Source organism: Pezoporus flaviventris, unplaced genomic scaffold, assembly GCF_033815535.1.
Source record: "Pezoporus flaviventris isolate CSIRO_AGI_PZ_B2104156 unplaced genomic scaffold, CSIRO_AGI_Pfla_v1 ptg000001l, whole genome shotgun sequence".
NCBI classification, from domain to species: domain Eukaryota; kingdom Metazoa; phylum Chordata; class Aves; order Psittaciformes; family Psittacidae; genus Pezoporus; species Pezoporus flaviventris.
Window position 1 is genome coordinate 48,230,970 of NW_026892549.1, and position 20,639 is coordinate 48,251,608.

The following is a 20,639-nucleotide window of genomic DNA, read 5'->3' on the forward strand; positions in this document are numbered from 1 at the left end:
TTGTTTTTCTCTGATACCAGTTCTCAGAGCCTTTGCATTTTGGGTCACTTAATCAGCTCTTGAATCCAGAAACTGTAGGATCCTGTTCCTCTCTGGAGTCACTTGACTGCTTTAATGCAGTTTGACCTCCTGTGAGGGATGTTGCTAGTTCTTGGTTGGTGTTGGCTTGGGTTTGGTTTTCTTAATTCTGACACATTCGATTTTTGATTTAATTGGTTCAGTCTAATGGCTTTTGAGTCACATCTGCAGTGGTAGCTGTTGACTGACTTCCACTTGGCAGTTTGTATCTACTTAACTAATGTAGGGTTACCCAAACGAAGGACCATTGTTTTTATTCGTAATAGTGTTTCTGTGTAGGTGTCTGAAGAGCTCATTTTATACTATGAAAAATCCTATCTTGGTGAGAGGGTTGAAATGTGGTTTAAACCTTATCACAAAGAGTTCAAAACACAATATTCTGGCCCCATTATAAATGTAGCTATCTTTAGTTAAATAAAAAAAAAAACAAAAGGGAAACCAGCTGGCAATTGGACTAGTGCTGCAAAAAGTTTTTACTTACAGCTATCTCAGTCGTGCCATGGCTTTATACAAGTGGTTACAGTGGATCTTACAGACTGTATGGAATGGAGCAGTAGGATTCTCAAGGTTGAGTGGACAATTTACATGTATGTGTGCTACTACAACAATTCAGGGATGACCTTTACTAAAAAAAGTGTTTGGGAGCAATTTCTATGCAAGCAGGCATGCAGGAAGCTGAAGAATTTTGCTTATTTGTGGTGTTTTCCTAGGTTTTAATCAAGAAGACAACACTGAGGGATTTCCTCTTGGGTTTCAGCGCTTGGGAGCTTCTTTCAAGGACTGAAAGAAGTAATTACGGCTTCAGTCCTGGACTTTGCACTAAGTGATCTTAAAATTCTTCCAAACACAAGTAACTTTATAACATGGATTTCAAAGGGGGTATAGCCTGCAGACTTAACCTTATTGGTAAGCTACTTAAGTAAAAGATCACTTTGCTTGCAGTATAACAGGAAGCAAACCACAAATGGTTAATGCTTCACTTGCAGTGAATGACTTAGATCAGTGTTTTTCAGTGGGGAAAAAAAAGTAAAAAGCTTGTAAAATTCAAATGTGCAGTTCTTTTCATTCAAAATGGTGTTCTGAATCCCTGGTTTTACGTAGATGATTTTTAGTTTCTGTAGATCTAGTCTAAAAATACAAAGGTACATTTTCTAACTGCCTGTTCCAGCAGTAGAAGGCCTTAGAAAATCAGTCACTGTTGCTTCTTTCCCCATGTATTATCATGGTCTGCATCAGGTCTAATGCTGTTACAAGTGACTTGCAGTATGAGAGCTCTTAAAATCATACTAAGTTTTAAGGACTTAAAGCAAAACACTTAAGAAACAGTGTTGGAAGTCCCTGGCTGTACCAGCTGAGGTCAGCCTGACAGAAGAGAAGAGGATTTTGGTTGTTCAATACCATTAAAAAAGGGGAACAAAATTTTGTAACTATATTCATATATAACTTTGAAGAAGTTGTGATTTTAAATAAGGAATATTGCACTGTCATTTTTCAGGGTTTATCAAAACCAATCACTTAAGTTGATTTTAGCAATGTAGGTTCTGATTGTTTTTTCTTGACAAGAAAGTACTACTTATTTGTTTTTATATTATTGCAATATATTACACTCTGCTCATGTTTTTGGTTGTTTTTTTTTCTTTTTCACTCTGGAGGAAAGTTCCTGTGGAAAGGAAATAGGAACCAAACTTTGAAATCTAAAATAAGGACTAAACTGCTTTTCATTTACTTTTCTGCCCTTTGAGATGCCAGAAGCAATTTCCTCTTGAAGCTGACTTCCTTTCTGGAAATGATTTTCATCTCCAACCATGTTGAGGCTCTTTTCTCATTCTTTCATTCTGACTAACTTGCTTTATTTCCCTCTCACTGCAGTTGAGAACTTCTGGAGGTAAGTAGTTACAGACAAGCTTCTAACTTTCTTTTTCAGTTCTTCTACCCCCTTCTGCCCCCCCTCAGCCAGTCTAGAAGGACAAACAAAGCACTATTGGTGTCCTCTGCAAGAGAGCCCTGATAGGGGGCTGGCTGTAAATTGACGTGGCATGGAAAATCTCTGCTAGTTTGTAGCAGCTCTAACACTGCCGCGAAATCAAGCCTACTCTTGCCAAGTTTGTAGCTTGAAATCATCACGGGTTTGCTGTTTCTGTATAAAAAAATGAATGGATACCTTTGCTTTTTGATTTGGGAACTGGACTTTTTCTCTGTCTGGATTTACAGCTAATAGAAAACAAAATCAAAGGGAATTACTTGGATACTTTTTCTTTTCCCCTGTAGTGAGAGCGACAGATCTTGCTGCTCCCCCCAGCCTTTTCCTGCAATTTAATCACTTGCAGATCTTGCCATGGGGTGCGGACTGAGAAAGCTGGAAGACCCAGATGATAGCAGCCCTGGAAAAATCTTTTCTACATTGAAGAGACCACAAGTTGAAACAAAGACGGATTCTGCTTATGAATATGTATTGCTGGATTTTACTTTAGAAGGTATCTTTTTATGTTATATATTTACTATTCAGAGAAAGCAAGGAATAAGATTTTAACTCTGTTCTGTCTTGTTTAATTTACAGTAAAACTTAGATACATTTTGGCTAGCTTTGATAAAAGTAAGACTTTTATTTTGAAACACAAATCATGATGAAGGTCCTCACTTATATAAAATTACAATGGAAACTTCTGAAATATTTTTAACAAGCAGACCCCCCAAATTACACAGCTGTCCTTGTCTCAAGGAAGCTGGCTAAAAAACTGTTAGAGATTTTTTGTAGTTTCCTGTGAGTCAGATGCTGCCATCCTTACTCACTTTGAATAATGGTTGTGTTGAATTCAGTGTGATGGTTCAGAAAACACACTGTGCTGAGCCTTAAGTGAGTAACAGTTTGTAAAAATGGACTCAACTTCCAAAAACAGGCTGTCATTGTCCTTGCTACTTTATGCAGAAGTAAGTCTGTTTCTTACATGTGTATCAGGAGTAGCTTCCCCTCTTATGCCCACCCCAGCATCTCGGCATGTATTTTAGTAAGAGCCTTACAGTTTCATCTTACTGGTTTTTTTTTCTGCTTTACTTGTAGCTGCTGAATAGTCTTTTGAGATTGTGACCGAAATAAACCAAAATTTGTATGCGTAGCTAGAGGCAGACAGTGCTCTGTGGGATACTTCCTTCCCGAGGGTGTCCTGTCTAACAGGGCAACTCCCTGTTCCACCAACTTGAAAATATAAACAAGCCCAGATGGCTGCCCTCTGAGAACAGACAGCTCAGTTTTGCGGTTACTTTGTAGTAACTTGCCTTTTATAATGACTGGGTCTATTGGAAATGCTTAATAAGGGTTTGAAGCCGATGCAGTTGCTAAAAAGGTTGAATAAAGGGAGAAAAGTGTAAGTGCATGTTGTGTTACATTTTAGGAACTTGTTTGTGAGCAAAACTTAGCCTCTGTTTAGCTTTAACTAAAGGTCCGTAGTAACAGGTTTATTTATATCAGTCTATTCATGTATCAATCTGTATCAAAAACCTGCAAGATACTTATAGAAGCCACATTCTGTTATGAAGTTACATTACTTGACATCCAACTGTATTTGTTTTTCTATTCCTCTCCACCAACAGTTTCTCATTGGCTTCTTCTTTTTGAAGAATCGAAATGTTATGTTGACTGTAGTAGTGGTAAGGTACTGGAAGTAAAGCTAGGCTGCCAAGTGCATACGTAGTTAACCTACTGATAACAGAAGAGATAACAAAACAAGTTTTTTTGATACTGAAGATCATTCATTGTTCTGGATAGTTTTCCTGTGCTTTAAAGTAGCAAGTTTCTGAAAGTGTTCTGTAAAGCCTTGTTGTAAAGGTGGTTGTGACTTTAAAGAAAAAGCACATCAAACAATTGCAAATAAAGGTGCATCTATTTTAATAACCTCTCAGTACAGCAGTAAAAGTTTGGCTTCTCCTGTACAGTCTGATATTCAAAAGTGCTTAGCTTCATTGACTTACTGTGGAGTTTTAAATGCTAAGTAAATGAGATCCATTTGAGATCGTTGCCTAACTTTTTAGACTTCTAACTGTAAGCAAGTTGGTTTTAAACTGTTCTGTTGAATGGTTCTAACTGTGGGTCTATTTGGCCTTATAATATTTTTGTTTGGGGTCTTTACTCTTTAGAGCCAGGATAACGAATACAGAAGAAAACAGTGTTTACTGTCTTGAAGGCATTTGAGTTTTGTTTGCTTATGAAATACAGGGATTGGCTAAAGTACTATGGGGAATATGTTGAGCTTCCTCCCCGCCCCCATTCCCCTTCAATTCACTCACATACTTGCTGCTACTTGAATATCCTTTAGCTAAATGAAACCTAAGTGAGAGCCTTTTAGCACTTTAGCCCAAAGTTTTCACTCCACTGTCAAGATGTGTATGATGCGTATTGTCTTCATGGCTCTCTGCTGATGTCCAGAGCAGTACCTTCCCCAACATCTGATATTGCCGTGACTTGTTACCACCACTGTATCTTGCACCAAGTAAAACTGAAAATCTGTGATAAGTAGCTTACTGTAGTATCTTACAAAGGATATGTCCTGCATTAAGATAAAAGTATAGCAAGCATAAATGTATTACTTCAATTTAATATTCCTTATTCCCTGCTTCATCATCTGAAGTTGAAGTGAGCCTGCTGGGGAGACTTTCATGAGTCCCTCGTCCTGTCCCAGGCCATGACACAGACTAGGTCAACTATGCTATAATCTAAATCCACTGGTTGGAGTCCTTGTGCATCTAAACTGGTTGCCAGCAGTGTATTGTACCTTGGCTTCTTTTTTCCTGGTCCCCAGAATACTCCCATTCCTACTGTAAAAATCAGCTTTGAGTTCTGTGGAGGTTGTTCTGCATTAGGAGAATCCCTAACAAGAAAATTACAGACAGTCTTTTATTTTGGTGGGATTTAATAGTACAAAGGCAAAGGAGCAGTGGACTCTGAAGTGTAATTTTAAATGCCTGTCAAGGACTGTAAATTCTGCAGTCTCAATCATGAGGCATATCTTGGTTATGAAAACAGCTGTTGTTTTTGAGGTCAGTTTAGCCATAATGTAGAGATGGTTCCGGTGTATCTACTCAAGCAGATGTTTATGCTTTATTCACAGCCCTCCTCTTAAGGAAAAAAGGGAATATTGATGAAGCCCACTAAGATGACATGCTGTGAAGTTCTTGTCACTCTGAATAGCATTTTGAATATGTATGTAGTAGCTGTTTTGTCATCATCTTCAGTGTCATGCATCTGAAGTCTACAGCTAGTGATTTAGCTGCAGTTCTGTTATTAGTGAAAGTATTTTGGCTACCTGTTGACAGCACATTAGGAAGGAAATTTTCTTAATGAAAAACGGTTAAGACATTCACAAAATGAGTGATGATCATACATTCCTGCTTTTCTGGCTTGTGGGCTGTAAAGCAATTATTTCTACATTACATACTTAATGTCTTCTAGACTTACTGTGAGTAGAATCATGGGATGGAGGCATTTCAAAGGGCAAAATCTATGAAAGGCAAGCTGTGATATACTGTCTGCTTAAAAAAATGAAAGGCAAGGTAGCACAAAAAGGTGGAACAGCCCATTCCTTATGACTGAAAATGTCAGAGTTTGCATTAAGAGGTTGACTTTGCTAGTTATTCAGCAATAAATCATTGATATATATACTAGTGATACTCTTTGGTAGTGCATTTCTTGTGGTATACATGATTATGGTTTCTCTTGATAGTTTTTCTAAGCTGTTAAGGCTTTTATGGTGACAAGCAAAGTAGGCTTCCCTTCCTTTTTCCCTTTAGTAAAAGTTGGTATTTAAAACCACTTGAGTGTTGTAAAACATTAGTTTCTGATGGTTTTTTTTTGTTGTTGTTGCTGGTTTGTGTTTCTGATTTTTAAAGCCCTCCGTAATGTATCTATACCAGTATTATCCCCATTTTGTAGTGGGAAAGCAGCGTAGAGATTGATGTTTTACAGAACACATTACTCATGAGCCAACAGAATTCTTGTTCACTTTATTAGAATTAAAGATTTAAGCAAACTAAATGTTCATACATCTGGTTTGTGATACTTTAAACCAGTAGGATAGGCAGACTTTGTGACTTTGATAAAGTCCTTCAGTTCCTTGCTGTTGCCTACCTACAGTATAGGGCAGGTAGATAAGAGAATGAAGAACATGAAATTAACTCGACAAATACATTTACATATTGGTGAATGAGATTTATGTCATTGCATTTATCTCTTTTATATAAAAATTACAGAATCAAAGGTGAATTGGTGTATATAATTGTTTTCAGTTTATTGTCTAGTTTGAAAGGGGATGTTTAGAACAGCATGTTCAAATGTTTGTATCTCAGAACAAGTGTTGTGAGGTCACTTAATTCCAGTTAGGGCATCCATTAATACAGTTGGACACTGGTCTTAATGAACTGAAAGTATTGCAAAGAAAGGGAGGGACCCATTAGAACACAAAAAAGTACACCGCTTGCTGCAATGGTCACTGATAAAGACCATCAAATTCCAACCCAAGCTGTCATAAGAGTTTGTATCTGCAAACGATGAAGATTTTGATGATGACAAATGTATGCTGGCATAAGTACTCTCTAGTTACAGTCTGTGCATAAGTATTGATTTCCTGTTTTCTGGGAGCATCTGCAATTCCAGTTGGAGTTGAGGGGAACAGGAAATACTGACCTGCCACAGACTGACTGTGGCAGAATATAGCATCTATTACCAGTGTGGAATCTTTCTTTTCTCTGTGTGAATGCTGTGGATCAGACCATTCTCCAAAAAGTTTTCCCTTTATTTATGTAGTCTCCCTCAGTAGCCATGTAGTGCCTAGCTCTTACCTGTTGATTGGAAATGCTTTCACACACTCCAAGAGACCCTCTTAGAAATTATTGACACTGCATAGCTTATTTAAGTGACATGCATTTAGGTCTGCTGGGAAAGGGAGTTGGGACCATGTACATGAATTTGGCTCACAACTAGGGTTGAAGGTTATTGCTTCAGAATGTTTGAGGCTTTAGCTAGGCAGAATAGTTGCTTTAAGTTCAGACCTATTGCGTGTTTAGATGGTGATGTAGCTCTTGAATTAGCTTGGCAAAGCTAGATCCAACAGAAAGCATTGCCAAATAGATTAAAAATAGATCAGAGTAACTAGTAAAAAAATATGTACGTCAACTCGGTGAATACTGTTGCATCAGTTATGAGCCTGCTTTTCCATGTATAAATAGGTGTGTAGCTTCTTAGTAAAGCCTTGGGATAGATTTTGTGTGGTTTATATAAAAGGAGCTCACCCCAAAAGTGTACGGGCGTACACAGAATCACATGCTTCTCTTCTGCTTTCAATGCTTTTAGCTTCCTCAAATCCAGACGTCATCAAGATCAGTTCTGTGTTGGATATAGCACCTAAGGTGGAAGAATATTACAGCAAAGGATATGTTGTAGGAGCTGTTCATCCTATTATGCTGCCGATTGGACGTAGAAGGAGTTTCCCTGCAAGTCACATGTATCGAGTGGTACTTTCACGATTAAAATTAAGGTAACAGTGAAATAAGTTGAATACCTTGATCCATTACTGATGTCGCCTATAAGTGGATTGCTCAACATATGCATAGTTTATTATCAACTTGAAATGAGAACCTCAGAGAATTAAATTAGTAATGTTTGTTAATTAACATGAAGCACACAGTAGGCTAATGTTTACTTTGCCTCTGAATATGTCCAAGCAAAATCCAAAGTTGCATATCATCACTTGTGGGAAGATAAATTGTTAGTTTACCCTTTTACTTTTAATACATCTTTGTAGTAAAGTATGGTCTGTCTTAAAACCTGCAGCAAATGCAAGATTACACAAAACAGTGAGGGAGTAATAAGCTGCTTTAAATTCTCTCATGTCTATTTTTTGTTCTTAAATTTCAAAACTTTCATGGTTTCACTCTTCCCATAAGAGCATTATTTAGGGAAAATGACCTATAAAGTGTGAATTAGTTTGTCAGAGTTTATTTTTTTCCATCTTAATAAGAAGGAAATAATCATTCTGTGACTGAAGCTCATAGAAAAGCTTGGTTTTGATACTGAGGGAGAGTCAACAGTTTTTGTGTTTACGCTCCATAGTCTTGTTTATTATACCTGTGTTCACTGCATTGTAGTCACCATGTGATCACAGAGAAAATGTACAAAAACTTTGCCATTAGTTTCCTTGAATGCAAAGAAGATAACCTTTTTATCTTATTTTGAATAACTAGAAAAGTGTTACTTTGTTGAAGAGCTGTCATGTTTCCCCCTTTGATCCTGAGTCGTAGTGCAAGGCACAAAGGTTCTTTCACTTTTTCTTGGAAGACTGTAAGGGTGTGAGTTGGAAGGTGCCCCTTGCCAATCCAGTAATTCTGTAAAACATGGTTCGTTTGAGGGCACTTCTCAAACACCTTGCTTAAACAAGCATAGTTTGTGGCATTTGCTGCTCATACAGCTCTCCTTTATAAATCCATCTGCAAACGAGGTGAAGGTTGTCCATGTGGGCAAATGCTTGAGTAAGAAAAGCAGAATATTTACTGTCTGGAGCTGAGGCTTCCAAGAGGCAACACTGACAGTGAACAACCCCCACAACTTGCCCTGTCCCTATGGATGTGGCATCCTTATAAATTTATGGTTTGAACCATTAGGCCCTTGAATAGGTGGCAGACAAGACCCTGCAGCCTACATGTGAAACTGCTGGGTGTAGTTTCCCAATTTCCTATGCAGGTATGCCATATGTACAGTTGAGGGTCTCTCATTGATGTTTCATTCCAAAGCAAAAAACTGTGTGAAGGAAGCATCAAATAAAATCCCATTATATTATTGATATACACCAAATACTGTTGTTTGAGTAGTAACCTAACTGGCTTTAGATACAGCATGGTGAATACTGTTATTTAAACGAAAGTTAAAGCTTGTCAGATTCTCATGTCTGAGTGATTTAAGCGTTACCTAACCCAAAGTAATTGTTACTGCATTGTATTTCTAGTGTTTGCCTACACTGTCTTTCATACAGTAGCTGCAACTCTGCTTTACTTACAAAAAAATAGAGTAGCATGTTAACAATGTAAAAGATCCATTTCTATTCATACTGTGTTTTCTACAAAACTGAACCTGTTTTGTGCTTGCTACATTTATAGCTTAAATTTGTATTTTTTGCATTGTCAGATACTTTGTGGTTTATTTATTACAAAAGCAGGGCTGTTTGTCAGTAAGGCTCAGTTTCCAGAAGATGTCTATTAACAGCCTTCAGCTGAAGTTCTTGTTAAATATTACTATTCTTACCCTGACATTATAATAGATAATACCTGCCACTTTGTGTAAGAAACAGAACAAAACACCAAACCCCACTGAGCTCTACATAAAAGTACGAAGAAGCATTGCCAGGGTTTCATTCATAACTATTCCAAAAGAAAAGAATTCTGTATGCAAGCATTTGCCAAAGTTAGCAGCAAACTACTGACAAAGACTGCTTTCTTTCTGTGTCCTAGCCAGAAGCATGCAGCACCCAGAGGACAAAGGCACCCCAGGCTGGTGATTGAGGAATGTCCTGTAATGTATGAAACACTGACAAATGAGGTAGTGAAAGAACTGTTAGAAAAGGTAATGGAGGGTTTTCTTCAAACTTATCTTCTGATTTTTTATTTCTACCATATATGTACATTCTGTTGAGTGGTTGATGGGGTTTTAGTTTTGAGTTTTAAACTTGGGTTATTTCATAAAAGCTAAAAAATCTTTTTTTGAAGTTCATGGAGTTACTTTTTCTTCACTAGTTGTTTTTTCTAATTTAGGACTTGGTACTAAGCCCTGTAAAGCTTTGGGAAACTGGCAGCTTACACCACTGAAAGTAGAATGAGGCCCAGACTCAGTCAGTCTTTATAAAATGCTTGTATGATAGCTTTTTCTGGAATTAAGGAAAAAGTTCTGAAGTTTTATGTTGCTCTGGGTTAAGTTGGGAATTCCTAATGAACGTGAATATATTCCATTTTTAAGCAAGATTCTATAACAAATATAAAATATCCAGCAACTATATTAATATTTACTTGGCATAGCTTTTAAAAATACTGTGTAGTTAAAGAAAACTGAACTTCCAGTGGCTAGTTCTTTTTGTGTTTAACTTCCTCTGCAGAACCGAAGACTTGCCGAAACGGGAAACTGTTGTTATTACAGGAGTGATATCTTTTACATTAGTTGCCCAGGAAAGCAGTAGAGGAGAAAGCGTACTGGGGATCTTTAATGACCTTTGAAATTACCACAGAGTTGTTTAAAATTTCTAAATCCAGTATTTCCCAAGTGATTTCTTCTTTCTGGGCTGGGGTTTCTGTGTTTTCCTGGAAGGGCTTTATTGCACAGGGGAGTTTGTGGCACAAGTTAGCAGTGGGATCAGCGTCTTAAATGGCAGCACTCCTTATCCCAGGGTAAAAAAGCAAACCAAAACTCTACCACCAGGAACAGACACATCTCATAGGTGATGTATATTCTACAGTTATATTTTGAGACTTTAGTGCAGAGAAAAAGACCCACCACTGGCTGAAAGCAGAGTAAAGTGGGTTTTATTTTGCTTCTGGCTCCCTCCTTGCTCTGTTTCTTCACTGTTCTCAGTAATAGTGAAGCTGAGTAGCCTCTGAGGAAACCTGAGGATAATGAATCATGACACATGACTAACATATTTCTATAGTATTAGTGGTCAGTAATTTTAGAATGACTTCTATCACATGTTTAGAGAAACACTACTATTCTATCACACCATTGTACTGCTTGTCGCTGTGACACAGCAAGTAAAATACTTTGGATTTGTTTAAAACGAAGTACTTAGTACACTGAAGTCAGTACTAGCTTTGGCCACCTCTCTTGGCCTGAGTCCAAAGACATGCTGGAAGACTTCCATTTACTTTGAAACATAGGCAGTGTGCAAAGACAAACCACCCTACTATAGTATAGTGTAATGTCTTTATGTCCCTGAAAATCAGCGGTAGTTAAACACAGCACATATATAGAAGTTTGGTGGTGATTAGGTTTGTTGGCTTGTTTGGTTTTTTTTTTTTTGAGTTACATGCAATTCTGAAATCACTGTTGTAAATGCAGGTTAACGAAGCTGCTAAAAGAGGAAAGAAGTTTGTGGGATTTGTAACACATTTTCCTCAACCTAAAGCCTGTAATGGAACAAGCACAGATGGAAGTGCAGAACTGGAATCAACACTAGGTAGAAGAAATAGGGAACACAGAAGAAAAAATTCTGATGAAAACTATAAAAACTGGAATGAAGGGACATTGAGTGGTCACTCATCTGAGAGCGGAATAGAGGAGGAAATGCAAGGAGAAAGCAGTCTGTTACAGGATGCAGATTTCCAGTTTGGAAGAGAAGTCAGCCCTGTTAAACCACGAAAAGGAGACGGTAATAAATGCTGCTTGTTTACTGCAGAAATAAGGTGGTTTATTGAGCTGCTGTTTTAAAAAGGCGTTGGGAAAAAACAACAGCATGGTCTACTGTATCAAGTACTTATTTTCAAAGATGCATCTTGTTAAATCCGTATGTATTTCTAAATAAGCTGCCAGCTGAAGAAACAGAAGTAGAATTTACATTCTCTATGTGTGTGTGAACTGTGGTAATATATTAAAATATTTAACTTTTCATATAGAATATTGTAAATTCTAGTTTGTAATTTAAAGAAAAAGGAAAAACCCAAACCAACAAAAGTTGCCCGCAGTGTAATTCTGATTTTAAAAATGATGCAAACGTAGCTTTTTTTGCTTCATATGTATATAACTAATATGTGGCAGTAAAAAACTTTTAGGATGAAGTTTTAAATCCTTTTCCTAAATGCTTATAGTTTTCACTTAAATAATAAGCGTAGATTGCCAAGAATGTGTTATGATTATTCCAGTTCTGCCTGTTTGAAACTGACAACAAAGAGAGCCCCTTCCAGCTAGAGCTGTAATTTTATGTGCTTCTAGCCACCTCGCATAATGTACATAAACAGATCTGTTCATAATGGATTCTTTCTGGTTAACATGCCTTCAAGAAGCATCCTGAAAGAGATCACTTAAAATAATGTATTGACCATGAAATCAAAGAGAATAATTGTTACAAAATGAATTTGCACCAGAGAAAAGTAAGCATTGAAAAGGAAGTAGTATAGGAAGGAAAAGTATCATTGGAAAATATTGGTGCTGTGGTGTAGGAAACTTAGTTGTAGAAGACACTTTGCCTATGTCTGTGTGAGAGAGTGCCTGAAACAGTGACTTCTGATACTGAAGCACTGTAAGGCCTCTTGACTTTCTAGGAAGGAAAGGTAAAAAGGAAGAAGTAAAGCATGAGAAATAATGCAAGATAGTATTGTGTAGAAAGTGGGCAGCATGAAACTTTCATGTCAGATTGCATTTTGACATAATAGGTTCTTCCCTGATGGGCCAGACATGTTTTAATTGCTCTCAAGAGCAACCTTTTCACTTTCCTGTTAAGAGCTAAGCCCCTTCTCCAGTCCGTAGACTGTCAGGATGATGATGACGACTCCAAGCACTGAGAAAATCAATGTTCTTCTTATTCCTTAACAATTTTATTAAAGGAGGTTTGGTGTACAACTCAGCCTTTATAGCACAATCTGTTAAAGCTTAACTCTTTTCCTTGCAATTTGAAATACTATGTTTGTTATATGTAGCAGAATAAAAAACCTCTTAAGTAAAAAGCAGGAACTCTTTCTTCTGTTAAGGAGCTTTGTTAGTGTATTCTGGTGTGGCCAGGTAGATTACCAAGCAGTGCACTGATGTGAACTCTCAAAGGCAGTCTTACGTGCACGTAGGTATGTACTGCCACTTCAGTTTGCCATTTCTATTTAGGTCTGCTCAAAAGATGCAAAACTCATTTCTAGAGTTCTAGATTTTGAGGTCATAAGAATCTTGACCACTTGCAAATGGCCAATTTCTCATATTCATGAGCAATTAAATAGTTGTATAAGGAGACTTGGTAGTATTTTTTTCTGAATAAAAATGGCAGTGATCTCACTTTAATATATGGGAAAGGAAATTAAGGCTTGTCAGGATTAACACATTTTGTGCTAGTACATCCACATGTGGAGGAAGTAAAATAAAACTGTATAAAAAGGAGAGTCATCTCTTACTGATAGAGTTCCAAGTTTTGTCCTTAGCGCACCTTATTCCAGGTACCTGATGTCACCTGCAGTGTGTGATAACGCATCTCAAAACAGAGGTTCTCCCAGAGTTTGAATCGGACTACTTACAGTCCAAATCCAACTTTGGAAATCTCCCCGTATTTCTAGAGCCTAGAGAGACTAGCATCTTAACTGGTGTCAGCTAAACCAAATTCCTTTGTTTTGGCAGTGTGAATACTACTGCTTTCTAGAGATTGGTTTGTGTTGATTTAAGCTGCTCAGGTACTGAAGACAGTCTGAGAGCAGTTGCCAAAAATGTTGTGTGTTGTTTCTCCACAGCAGTGGCATACATGTGAGTGTATTTGTAGCATGTATTTGTATAGCTAGGACTTAACTTATCACTGGTGATTTCCTAAAATGCTATGAATTTGTGAATTTTAATTTTTGATGAGTGCTTGTTTGACTCTGTAACAGCTCTGTATTAATGCCTATATATAAAAAGCATTTGAGGATATGCAGGTTTTGTGTGCTTAACTCATCATTTACTGTGTGGGAAACCCCAGTAGGCAACTAATTATACGGGTACTTAAGTCATCTTCAGAAAGCAATGGATCAAAATCAGTACTGTACAAAGCATTCCTAGTACTTACAAAAAAAAAAAAAAAACAAACAAAATTGTCTTCAGTCTTCTATTAAAGTAATTTCAAATATTTGTAGTCAGAAGTTCCATGAGTAGCAGAAATGGACCCTGTTTCCGCTGAAGTTTTCTTAGCTTCAGTATGTTTTCTCCATGCAAAACCCACCCACCTAAAAGGTCCAGTGACAACCCAAGTGAAATATGTTCAAATTTTTCTTGTACCCCAGAGTGTGCCCCCCTCACACTTCATCCTCAGTGTGTTTAGGGCTCAAGCTGAGTATACTCACATCAGGAAAAAATTCTTGAAAGTGTTGCTTAGAATTAGAAACCCGTGTTGAAATAAGAGATTAATGGTGGTTTTATTTTGGAGCACTGTATTCCAGAGGTTTATTCTCTTTTCCTTTTTCTTAGACAAGCTGTATACAGTCTTCAATGTTTTTGATGATGATTCTACCTGCTGGACCTATCACGAGGGCATCTTGTCTATGAAAGTAACAAGAAAGGGGCCAGTTATTAGTACACTGGAAGCAGACTGGCTAGAATTAACCACATTTTATTATAAACAAGGATTGTCATTAATTGATTCATTTGTACACTGGGAAACTTCTAAAGGTGAGTAGTGTCCCTGAATAGCATGGAGCTTTTGTCTGTTTATGTAGAAATACATCATTTGTAAAAAGTAATTCATGATTTGCTGCTTGGTGTGAAGGGCAGTATGTAACCATGGTCCAATAATCATTGTAAATTTATAGAATCTGATACCTGAAAAGAGAATAATTTGGGATTTTGGGCAGTTGTAGCTCTGAATAACTGAAATTCCTGCTTCATTTTATCAAACTGAGGATTTCCAAAGCAGTTAAGTAGTGCAGTAATATAATGAAGTTAATCTTTTGTGCTAGTGGGTTTTTTTGTTGTTTTTTAAGAAAAGGATAATGGGGGGAAGAAAAACAATTAGATAGATGTTTCCCTCATGCTCATATTCTGCTGATCACTGCAGATACTGTGCTGGGCTCTGTTGAATACTTCTATAGAGACAAAAGAGCACTTTGAGTTCTCATTGTGCTTGTTGTACTGTTACCTAAGTCAGACTTCCGTACTTCCTGCTCTCTCCAACTGTTTGCTGGGCTTAAAAATTCTTTCCAAAACACCAAGTTGCATTAAAATTCAACTGTTGAACCTGAAGATTCAGGATGTTTCTGCAGGTCGTTCTAGTCAGATGTAGACATGCACAGAATAGAGAAATCTGGGTTTCTCCTTGCCCTCAACTGTAGGCAAGATCCTCCAAGACCATTTTACACAGCTGGGGGAGAGGTCTTCCCTGGTCCCTCCTTTACTCTCCTGCAAGAATGTACCAGCTCAGTTAACACTCAAATTGTTAAAATGGTAGAGCTTCAGGCCACAGGATTTTCACATTTTCATCTTTATTCTGCCAGTTTGAGTTCTATCTCAGTTTTTATTTTGGCAGTTCGTACTAGCTCCTTCAGGGTTCCTAGCCTTCATCCTCCCAGTGAACAAACACAAGCCTGATGTCAGGAGTGCCCATTGCTACACACCCAAAATCCCGTGCTTTGGCAGAGCTGCGAGATAGTGCTGTGTCACTGCTGCTAACAGGAGCAGCTCTTCATTGACTGAAGTATTTTGAACTCTAAAACTCTGTTGTTGGTAAAATATGTAATTAAAAGAGTAATCTCCATTTGAACTGAATTTGTCTGAGAGCCAGAAATTAGAAGTGTTGAAAAAAAAATAGGATGTAGCTACTGTTGTGCAATTACTTGAATAGTACCGAAGTGTTAGGGGAATAGACCAAGAGAGTCTGACGTAGTTAATTGTTTCAGAATTTATTAATTATTGTAATAATTGTTGTTTGATAGCAAACTTGGAATTTGTACTTCAGTTATGTGATACTTTCATTGGATTTGTTAGTGTCTTGTATTAAGTTCTAAGTTGTTGGTGCCCCTTTAGAATCACTTATGGCAGTTCGCTGTAGGCAAGCAAAACACAGGGCTGCAGTGGAGAAGAGTCTTGCAAAAAGGTGTCAGGGACCTTAAACAGTTTTTGCAGTACGCACGCTGATAATCAAGTGTAGTACTTTATTTAATGTATTAAAGTGGCTTTCATAACTCCTTTTACTCATCTGCTTCTTGCAGGAAATACACAAGGAGGATAGAATCAGTGGAGTTTTGAATAATTGTAATACTGTGTGTCTAATGCTTTTTTCTGATATTCTGATTTAAAATAAAATGCATTCAGTATCCCCTTTGCAAGCTTTGAGTTAGCAAAGGGCTTTAAAAAAAGAAAGGAAACGTAAAATCTCTGGAAGTTAGATGATGTAGGTTCTTCAAAATTCAAACAAATAATGAGAACTACTCAGTTTTCATTGTTCTCAGTAGTCAGTTTTCGGTATGAATCACAGCATTTCTGGAGCTCTGCGATACAGTACATTTAGTGATTGTCAGAGGAACAAATCAACATCACAATATGTACCACAGATTGAATTTGGCAGCTTGTCTCTCTCAAACTGACTATTCTGCGCGCTTAAACTGTCTAATCATGCAGTCTGTATTAGTCATCTTTTTTTGCTCTTAAATTATAATTCCTATCTATTGAAGTCAGTGGAAGAACAAAGTTTCCTTTGGGGGAGGAGAGGTGAGAAATCAAACTCCTAGTTTTCAATGCAGATATTTTAGAGCTGGAAAAACGCTCTCTGGAGGTATGTTATAATTCACTGAGGGCTGGTTTTGGCAGCTGTTGATACTAATCTTCGCAGCTGTTGTCCAACAACAGTTTTACAGTCTTCTCATTCCCCTGTAGCTGTCTGCCTTTCTCTATGTGAATAACTTTAATACCCAGGTTATGACTTATTTAGGGATTTCATGCTGCCTCTTTGCAGCAGTTGGTGCTTCTGCTTCAGCCCCACTTGACAGGTATGTATTTCAGTTAGACTCATGGGTGGGATGCTGCTGAATTAAACTGGCTTTATTGAGATGCACAGGTCGGTATGTAAATGGAATTCTGCAGCTGGTAAGTTTCTGTAACCACAGTAAGAAATTAATTTAGCTACTGAGTTCTTAAGTTAAAACATTTGTTCTTGAGGTGAATATTGAAGAGCTTTATAACCAGATTTTGGTATGCAACTAAGGGAAACCTAGAATCCTTTTTTGGAAAGGAAAAGCATTTAAGAACTTGGACTCATTACTAGAGTTACTTCTTGTATGTCTGCATATACATCTAATTGTCAGCTTCACCTCACTTGTTTGATTGCTTTTAAACGGTGAGATATATGTAGCAGTAGTTGTTCTTTTATATAGCTTTAATGAACTGAGCATTATCTATCATTTAAATAAAAACAAAAACACCAATCCAAGTCAAGCAGCTGCAGAAATCCTCCTTTGGTTTGGACTCTACAGATGTTCTGTAGAGTCAGTAGAATTCTGTTGTTGCCAGGATCAAAATGCAATACCCAATTTAAGGTAGGAGGAAGTTTTAACATTAAAATAATTAAAAAATCATTGTCAAATCCTAATAATCACTAATTTCTGTGTTCTGCTGCCAAAAGAGGATGCAGTCATAAAAGTAATCCAGGTAAGTCCTTTTAGCAGGCATTTGGACCACTGTAGTGTTTCTGCCATTTGTAACTGCCTTGGAGGCTCTCATTATCATAGAAGTACCTAAGATTAGTCAAAGTGCCGTGGCAATGGCAATATTTTTGCTTTTTCTGCTTTGTTATTTATCATGCAGCATTTTTTTATTTTTATTAATGTTTAAGTACTGATATTAACAAAGATAAACTATTGTAATTGACAGAATGGGCAGGTGAGCCCGTTAGCCACATATAGCTTCTTCAGTAGCGGTGAATTTGATATTCTACACTTTATGAATTATCACTTTGTGTCAAAATATCACTGAGTGGAGTTATCTTGTGTCAATACTGTTTAAAATGTAGTTATTCTACCATATTTGAAAAAAATGGGAATATTCAGCCATGTTGTAGGTGGGCTGCTGATTTTAAGTATGTGTCTGAAGCCAAAGAAAGGTAAAAGTCCATGAGTTTCTAAGATTATTTATGAATTGCTAGGAGTTGTGCAGATATTCGTATGTTTGTGCCTGAAGCTGTATATTTGGTTCCATGTACAGTCATATTATAGTTGTGCATTCTAAAAATAACATGTCCAATATATCTACAAATACATTGAAGAGATATTTATATATGCAAGTATCTAATCATAACTTAAACTACATAAATCTGCTACATGCAATATAGTAAAAAATGGTATGAAGAAATAGGTGGCATTTTATGGTACATTAACATGTGTGCTCAAAAAAATGGGAATTCCTGGTTTACATAGCACAACTTCTGTGCCAATCTCATCAGTTTTTAAAACCAGACCAGCTGTGTTATAGAAGTTTTCTTTGTTTGCTAGGTGTTTGGGTTTTTTTTTTTCTTTAAATCTGTCTGCCTTCCTTGAGTCTGTGGCAAAAGCAATCAGATAATTTTACTGTTCAAATTTAGTTCAAGATAGTCAGCAGTCAAGGTACAAAAGGCTTCCAATGGCTCTTAGGAGAAGCAAAACCATAAAATGAACCAGTATCTGATGCTCAGCTTCAGTTTGGGCTAACCGGATACTGTGAGGCTTCAACAAGTGAGTCAGGGATTTGTGCTCTGAAAATTCCTTCCCAGCAGGAATTACTTCTGTTTGAGGCTCTTCCTGTGGACATTTATGTTTTTATTTAAGTAACAGTAGCTAGGCACTTCATGCTTCACTTATCTTTATCGTCTCTCCCACCACACTAAATGCCACACTTACTGTCAGCGTACAATGTCGAAGTTGAGTAAAGAAGGTTTATGCCCATCTGGTGCAGGGGATATGTTGAATATAGGAAACTGGAATTCATATCCAAGCATGGAAGTGGCTAATGCTTTTGAGAAAATAAAATGGTCCATAGTTCAATTTGTATAGTAAAAAGGGGTTTGGATAGTAAGTGGACTCACATACTTCATCAGGTTGTAACCAGACACAGAAATAACAAGAAATTTGTTCACTGTCTTGGTTTATTTTATTTTAAAGGACTGTTCAATGAGAAAAAACAAGTCCATGTACGTATCTCAGCAAGATACCAACCTAAAACTTTACATTTCAGTTTATATTTGCCTTTATGTTCACAGGGGACTATTTGCCTAAATCTTTAGAAGGATTATTTATCTATGAAGAAGAAGGTGCTGGGGTTCCAGGTTCTAACAGGAAAGGAAATGATGCTATAGTTGTTGAACAATGGACAGTCATTGAGGTAAGCTGGTGATTATTTAGCAATGCTATTTCCCACTTTTTCTTTTGGTGTTTTTTTTTCCTTAGAATGTTTGTACTAGTGATAGATGAACATTCACAGTGGTTTCTTGAAGCCACGTGCATAAGCCGAAGTGTTGAATCATCCAAATGAAGTCAGACCTGTGGCCATTGATCAGTGTGCATAAAAAATATGCTGCAGGGATTGTGGCCTGATACTTGCAAGCATTCATACCAGCAAATTCAGTCACCAAAGAAAATGTTTGGTTTTGTTGGATTTTTTTATATATTTGCTTCAGACCAATTCAGACATAATTTCAGCAAATGCAGTCCCACTGACAATTTGCTGAAGTAATCTTCAATAAAAAGGGGAAGAAAGTAGCCAAAACTAGAAACAGCACAAGAAAAAATTGATTGCAAATTACTAGAGCATGCTTTTCACATGTATATTCTTAGTAAAATGTTACTGCTAAGTATGAAAGATTTCATGTTTCCTAATAAATTTACATGTACTACTGTAGTATGCTACAGCAATAAAATTATCTAATCTTTTTTAATACTCTAACATTGTAAGTTTTTTTTGGCATTAAGGAGATCTGAAAGTAATCATTGTTGAAGGATACAAAGGGCTTACTTTTCAAATATTCAATGGTAAATACACTTACCAATGTGACAACAAATAAAATAAAACTAAGACTTTTCAAATTAAGAAAGGAAAATAGGGAAAAAAATAGCCAAAAGACTTCCCATACAAACCACTAACCACCAAAACTTACATATCTAGTATATACTTCATATATATGAAATATCTAGCTATATGAGATGCTTATTATTCAGATAGGAAGTAAAAACCTGAATACATGGAGACGTCTTTTATAGTGTTGAGAAAGCTTTAGGTGTTAATTTAGCAACATGACAAGCTTTAACAAGTGGGATGTGGTTTGAATGTCATGCTGAATCAGGGCTCATACCCTAAAGTTAGTGTGTTTTGTCTGATTTCCTAGTTTTCTGTTTGAAATAGTGAATCTACAGCAAACAGCACAGTTTAGTGTCCTCTCAAAGGGTTATGTCATGATAAATTAGGAGAGTCATTGTAATTTGTGTAGAAATACAGCTAAAACCTGTACAGAGTCACTTTACTACTTTTTATGATTATTAATGTAGGGGTGTGAAATTAAAACAGATTATGGACCCTTATTGCACACGCTGGCTGAATTTGGATGGCTTCTGACCTGTGTCCTGCCTACACCTATCGTACGACATGACAGGTACCCAAACAATCTATTACAGCATTTTGATGTTTACATCCCAGAATTATCAAATGATTACTTGGGTATTTAAATGTAAAAGGAATTAAAAATGCTAATAATGCTAACCGCATATAAAACTTGAGATGTAGGGAGCATTACAGTGGAATCCTTTTTATGATACTGTTTTAGCACTGCTGGCTTCAGTGAGTTTCAAATGAAACTGATAGTCCTGAATTTAAATACATTGTTTATATCTAATCTGAAAGATTTTATTTAGGAAACTTT

General features: G+C 36.9%; 1 protein-coding gene across 3 annotated transcripts in view; it reads left to right on the forward strand.

The window, feature by feature from the left end:
• Nucleotides 1-1,725: 1,725 nt before the first annotated feature.
• The window catches only part of RFTN2 (raftlin family member 2), a 28,851-nt gene continuing 9,937 nt past the window's right edge, over nt 1,726-20,639 (forward strand). Inside the window, exons 1-8 of one of the 3 annotated variants that reach the window (XM_061456767.1) lie at nt 1,726-1,963; nt 2,406-2,552; nt 7,418-7,601; nt 9,568-9,679; nt 11,162-11,471; nt 14,234-14,434; nt 18,987-19,108; nt 20,269-20,372. In XM_061456767.1, the coding sequence (XP_061312751.1) occupies nt 2,414-2,552; nt 7,418-7,601; nt 9,568-9,679; nt 11,162-11,471; nt 14,234-14,434; nt 18,987-19,108; nt 20,269-20,372 (1,172 nt within the window). In that variant the 5' untranslated portion in view covers nt 1,726-1,963; nt 2,406-2,413. Of the gene's footprint in view, nt 1,964-2,049; nt 2,553-7,417; nt 7,602-9,567; nt 9,680-11,161; nt 11,472-14,233; nt 14,435-18,986; nt 19,109-20,268; nt 20,373-20,639 lie in introns of those variants that run through there. The other 2 variants (XM_061456758.1, XM_061456776.1) reach the window with 2 other exon arrangements.